Raw genomic sequence first — 6,373 nt, 5'->3', positions numbered from 1 at the left:
GAAACCCAGGTAAAAAGACAGCGGGCGCACGTCCTGGGCCTGGGGCGCGGCCTAGGGGAACAAAGCGGTGGAGAAGACCTGTGCGCCCTCGGGGCCGCAGCAGATCCACACTAATCACCCCGACTCAGGCCGATGAAAATGCAGATTCCCGGCCGCTCCAGTCCGACAGGTCATCAACTCTATCTGGCTGCACCCTGGAATCTGCATTCTAAACTAGAGCTCGAGCCGTCCGCAGGCCAGGGAAGTTTGCGAACAATCGCTTCACGCCGGGCCGCACCGCTATCTCACCATCCCAGCGTTGGCCGGGTAGCGACGCAACCCAGCCTGGTCCTTTCCGTTAGTCCCGCCCCGCTGCTCAGCGCGGATTGGTGACGGGGAGAAGCTCTGCCGCTGATTGGGCAACGGCGGAGTCGCTCCTGGAGACCGTAGGGTTCGGCTGCTCCAGAGTGCTAAATTTATCTTCAGACCAGGACCGCGCCAGCAGCGAATCGGATCTCTATGGAGGTGGCATAGGCGGTATCCCTGATCTGAGAGCATCACCCCGTCCCCGCGTCCTTCTTTCCTCTGTTTTGTTTTTTGCCCCCTCCCCCTCCCTCCAGTCCGCGACGACTGGCTCTTGACCCCCTTCAGGCCTCGGTGAAGGTGAGAAGCAGAGGCGCCAACCGCGGCTGAACGGCGCGCTCTGAAATGGCCGCTGCCTGGAGCTGTCTAAAATGGCGGTCGCAGGCACAGCTGGGGACCGCGGCGCTGCTGTGCAGCCCAGCCGCGGCCAAGGCCGTTCTCTCCAGCGCAGATGGAGAGGCAGTAGAGGGAAGGCGTTGGATGCTAAAACGAATTCTTGTGGTCGTTAGCGGAGGCGACCGTCTGGGACGCGAGAGAAGTCCTGAGGCGAGGGTGGGCAGGGACAGGAAGCACGCCCCCAGACGGGGTGGTCTGCGGGCGACGCGCACCTGTGACAGGGAGGCGCCGAGGGTGGCTGGTCCGGCCACACGTCGAGATAACCGTGTAGAAAAGCACGTAGGTGCCGGCAGAGCTGCCCTCACGCACTCCCGCCTAGCCTTTGTGATTGGCCTGCTCTCCTGCCCCGAGGGGGGTGTTCACAGCTGGAACCGCCTGCGGGTGGATGCGACAGGGTGCCTTACCTGTCAGGTTAGTCTAGTCAGAGGAAGAGAGACGTTTTCCCACCTTTTCAGGGAGTGGAATGAAAACTTTCCTCCAGGGAATAGAGATTCTTTGTCCTCAGGTGCTTTGGGGAAGCCCCTCTGTAGAGCTAGGGATGAGGCCCTCCTATGAAAACGAGGCTTCGTGCTCTTGGGTGTCTTCTGACGGCGAGGGAGAGGCATCCTAACCCCAGATAACCCCGCCGCTCCACGGAGGTCTCTGGCTAAATCCAAATTGAAACTGAAAGAATCTGCGCTTTTATTTTCAATAAGAAATAGGATTTTTGTGCTGCTGCCAGTTTCCAGCTGTTGACTTCCTGGCAGTTAGAGTCCAACTCCTGGTCCTTTTTTTTTTTTTTTTTGGTGCTTGGGGAATTAAAAGAACACGCTAGGCATGTGGGCTATGTAGTCAAACTTTTGGGACTTTGTTCTTGGTTCTTAGAAGATGTGTTAACTTAGTAGATACTTAACACCTCCTTGTTGATAGAGTGGAGTTAATAGCCCCTGGCTCTCGTTTGAGGATTAGACAAACTGATCTGTATTCGAATTTGAGCACAGCTACTTGCACATAGTAAATAATGATTGCTCAATAAACCTTAATTGTCTTGAGAAATTGCTTGTTGAGGGGACAAAACTAATTGTAGCCAAAGGTATATTTCATATAACACTTCTGTGTATAATTCCATGTTAGATTTGGTGCTTCATTTTAGAGACATTAAGAAGAGGCTTTGCTTGAGTTCAATTTTCCTAGTTTTTTTTTGGGGGGGGGGGGAGGGGCTGTTTTTTGTTTGTTTCTGTTTTTTTGGCGGTGCTGCAGATTGAACCCAGGGCCTTATGCATGCTAGGATAGCACTCTACCAATTGAGTTATATCTCCAGCTGGTGGTTTTGTTTTTGATGTATTTTTTTGAAGTCAGTGGGTAGGGAAGCATTTCAGAGCGGTGAAATTGCCACAGTATTAAAGAAGATGAAAATATTCACAGTTTTACTTTGCTAGATGCTAGGCATCTTCTGTTTCAGTCCAAGAGCAACATTGTAATGAAGAATCGTTAATACTGCCTAGATCTAAAATTTATTGTGATGAATGCTCATCTTAGAAATTTGTAGTTAATTCTGCTTATTGCAATGTCTAATTTTAATTTTTCTCATTTTAGGCTTTTGGTTACTCCCCTTTCCACCCCATCCCTTAATTTTATTCTTTTGAAGAGTCTACATTTCAAGTTGCCAAGGTGGAGAGCGTGATTGCAGAAGGGAGTACTCCTCATTTCAGGTATCTTACCCACTAGCATTTTGATTCAGGATCTAACATGAGATTATAAGGCTTATTCTGTGACCAAGATTATAAAGTTTAAATCAAAAGTAGGTGCATTTTTATAGACACAATTTGTATGTTTTAAGTTACAAAGTTTAACTTTAAAAAATAGTATTTATTAGAGGTTCTTAAGTTTGTATTACTCTTTTAATTATGCTTTTTATTATATGAAAAGAAACCTTTTAAAATGAGAGTTTACGTTTTCTTTAGTTCCTAGTTGGGTTTTCACCTATAGTATAATGGAATCCAGAATAATCAATAAAAATATACATTACTTTGGGGACTGGAGTTGTAACTCAGTGGTAGAGGGCTTGTCTTGCACATAGGAGGCACTGGGTTTAATCCTCAGCACCACATAAAAATAAATAAAGATATTGTATCCATAAAATATATATATATATACACACACACACACACACACACACATTACTTTGAGTCTTAAGTTGGATAATGTAAACATATATGTAATTTTTTAAGTCCAGAGAAATAATCCCTAATTTTTGGTCTATAGTTCATTGTGAACACATAATATACAGGATACAGTAGAACTCTGTCTTGCAATGCTTTCAACAGTGTTTTTTGTTTTGTTTTGTTTTAAGTTGTAGATAGACACAATGCCTTTATTTATTTTTATGTTGTGCCAAGAATCAAACCCAGTCAGTGCCTCACACGTGCCAGGCAAGTACTCAACCACTGAGCCACAACCCCAGCCCTGAACAGTGAATGTTTTTAATATAGCTCATGAGAATTTTTGCCAGCCCTAAAGAGAGACTTTGGATGTATGATTATATCAACACTTGATACATCTAAGGCCATTAGTAAAACTAAAGAGATTCCAAAATAAACCATGAGATGGGATTGGTAAATTATGGCCTGTGCTCTCTGTTCTTGAACATAAAGTTTTATTGGAACACACCCATGCCCATTCTTTTGTGTATCGATTATGGCTGCAGTAATGCTACAGCTAGGGAGTTGAGTAGTACAACAAAGACTATGGCCCACAAAACCAAAAATATTTACTATGCAGCCCTTTCCAAAATGTTCACCAATCTTAGAAATAATCTTAATAACTATTATATCTTTGTTCAACAATCCTCGGGCTTTTTATAGCATGTTAATATTCCAAGTGTTTTGATAAAAAGATTGCTACTAGCAATAATTTTAATAGTTTATTTTAATGTAAATTTATTTAAATATAAGTTTAATACTACTAAACTCATTTCTATAGCTTTTATTTTTATGTGATAATCTACCTTTTAAGAAAGGTGTGCCATACCTGAGAGCACCAGGAAGTCGCATGAGAGATCACCTGATAAACGAACGTGTGATGTTCCATCTGCGCATTGATGCATAGGCAGCATTTACAAATTAACTGATGTGTTACTGTGTATCATCTCTCGTCCTCTTTGTATCCTGTCTTATAATTTCAACACATTTGTGATACTCAATGTTTATTCTAAATTAACCATGTTTTGTACCACAAATTCATTGCCCATGGATCTTTTGCTGAAACAAGGAAATCTTAAACAAGAAGTAGAATCTTTTTGTTACCAAATTGTATCTGAATCAAATGATCAAAAGGTTGGAATATTACAAAGTGAAGATGAACAGTTGCAGCCTTCGGTTTCTAAAAAATCAGAAGGTGAGCTTTCCAGGGTCAAATTTATGTCTAATTCCAACAAAATAACATTTAGTAAAAAACCAAAAAGAAGAAAATATGATGAAAGTTATTTGTCTTTTGGATTTACTTACTTTGGAAATAGAGATGCGCCTCATGCTCAGTGTGTATTATGTAAAAAAATTTTATCAAATAGCTCTTTAGCTCCTAGTAAGCTTCGAAGACATTTGGAAACTAAACATGCCGCATATAAAGACAAAGATATAAGCTTTTTCAAGCAGCATCTTGATTCACCTGAAAATAATAAACCCCCAGCACCTAAAATTGTCAATACAGATAATGAAAGTGCTACAGAGGCATCATACAATGTAAGTTACCATATAGCCCTGAGTGGAGAGGCTCATACTATTGGAGAATTGCTTATCAAACCTTGTGCAAAAGATGTAGTGATGCGAATGTTTGACGAACAATATAGTAAAAAAATAGATGCAGTACAACTATCAAACAGTACTGTTGCTCGAAGAATTAAGGATCTGGCTGCTGATATTGAAGAAGAGCTTGTTTGTAGACTGAAAATATGTGATGGGTTTTCACTACAACTAGATGAATCAGCTGATGTTTCAGGACTTGCTGTGCTGCTTGTGTTTATTCGTTATAGGTTTAATAAGTCTATTGAGGAAGACCTACTTTTATGTGAATCTTTGCAAAGTAATGCTACTGGTGAAGAAATATTCAACTGCATCAACAGTTTTATGCAAAAACATGAAATTGAATGGGAAAAATGTGTCGATGTTTGTAGTGATGCTTCTAGGGCAGTAGACGGGAAAATTGCTGAGGCTGTCGCCTTGATAAAATATGTGGCTCCTGAAAGCACTAGTAGTCACTGCCTATTATATCGACATGCACTAGCAGTTAAAGTAATGCCTACATCTCTAAAAAATGTGCTAGATCAAGCAGTGCAAATCATCAATTATATTAAAGCTCGACCACATCAATCCAGACTACTAAAAATTTTATGTGAAGAAATGGGTGCCCAGCACACAGCACTTCTTCTAAATACAGAGGTAAGGTGGCTTTCGAGAGGTAAAGTTCTTGTAAGGCTTTTTGAGCTTCGGCGTGAACTACTGGTTTTCATGGATTCTGCTTTTCGATTATCTGATTGTATAACAAATTCATCCTGGCTGCTAAGACTTGCATATCTTGCAGATATTTTTACTAAATTAAATGAGGTTAATCTGTCAATGCAAGGGAAAAATGTGACAGTTTTTACAGTGTTTGATAAAATGTCATCATTGTTAAGAAAATTAGAATTTTGGGCCTCATCTGTAGAAGAAGAAAACTTTGATTGTTTTCCTACGCTCAGTGACTTTTTGACTGAAATTAATTCTACAGTTGATAAAGATATTTGCAGTGCCATTGTACAGCACCTAAGGGGTTTGCGCTCTGCTCTTCTAAAATATTTTCCTGTAACAAATGACAATAATGCTTGGGTTAGAAATCCATTTACAGTAACTGTTAAACCAGCTTCATTAGTAGCACGAGATTATGAGAGCCTAATTGATTTAACCTCTGATTCTCAGGTGAAACAAAATTTCAGTGAACTTTCACTAAATGATTTTTGGAGTAGCCTAATTCAAGAATATCCAAGCATTGCAAGGCGTGCAGTTCGTGTACTTCTTCCTTTTGCAACAATGCACCTGTGTGAAACAGGGTTTTCATATTATGCTGCAACAAAAACAAAATATAGGAAAAGACTTGATGCTGCACCTCACATGCGGATCCGACTTAGTAACATTACACCTAATATTAAACGGATATGTGATAAAAAGACACAAAAACACTGTTCTCATTAAAATCGGAAGGTTTTGCATGTCCCTTGATAACCAAATGTACATGAAAATAAAAGATGATTTACTTCATCTCTAGTATTTGAGATTTTAAATAAAGTTATTCAAGATTTTTTATACTACATAGATGTTAAGAAAACTAAAGAATCAAAAAATAAACGTACTTGTTGGCTTTTTTTTTTTTTTTTTGACATTGTAATCTCAAGGATATCTCTGGTCTTAACTGGGAAATGATGGTCCACAAGATAAAATTCCAGTTCCTCATAATAACATACCCCCTCAGGATCTATCTCATCCCTACCCATTTTTCTAGCCATGCTTTCTTTGCAACTCTCTAGCCCCATGGAATATCTTGCCACTCTTTAAACAAATCACACTGTTGCATGTTATCAGGTCTAAAAAAACTATTTCATCTCCATCTTGCTTTCTGATAGACT

At 40.5% G+C, this 6,373-nt stretch overlaps 1 protein-coding gene across 2 annotated transcripts; it reads left to right on the top strand.

Annotated features, from left to right (window-relative positions):
- The first annotated feature begins 442 nt into the window (after window positions 1-442).
- On the top strand, window positions 443-6,113 carry Zbed5 (zinc finger BED-type containing 5). Of its 2 annotated transcripts, XM_076846894.1 has the most exons (3): window positions 443-642; window positions 2,314-2,429; window positions 3,733-6,113. In XM_076846894.1, exon 3 carries the CDS (start codon window positions 3,939-3,941, stop codon window positions 5,940-5,942), a length of 2,004 nt encoding a protein of 667 aa, XP_076703009.1. In that variant the 5' UTR covers window positions 443-642; window positions 2,314-2,429; window positions 3,733-3,938; the 3' UTR covers window positions 5,943-6,113. The 2 variants fall into 2 exon arrangements, with proteins under 2 accessions (XP_076703009.1, XP_076703008.1); XM_076846893.2 differs by having other exon boundaries at window positions 2,314-6,113.
- Window positions 6,114-6,373: the final 260 nt, after the last annotated feature.

This window comes from Callospermophilus lateralis, chromosome 2 (assembly GCF_048772815.1).
Source record: "Callospermophilus lateralis isolate mCalLat2 chromosome 2, mCalLat2.hap1, whole genome shotgun sequence".
NCBI classification, from domain to species: Eukaryota; Metazoa; Chordata; class Mammalia; order Rodentia; family Sciuridae; genus Callospermophilus; species Callospermophilus lateralis.
This window is presented reverse-complemented; position numbering and strand designations above follow the sequence as displayed.

Coding starts and splice junctions, on each gene's coding strand:
- Zbed5 (XM_076846894.1), top strand. CDS start 3,939: ATGTTTTGTACCACAAATTCATTGCCCATGGATCTTTTGCTGAAACAA.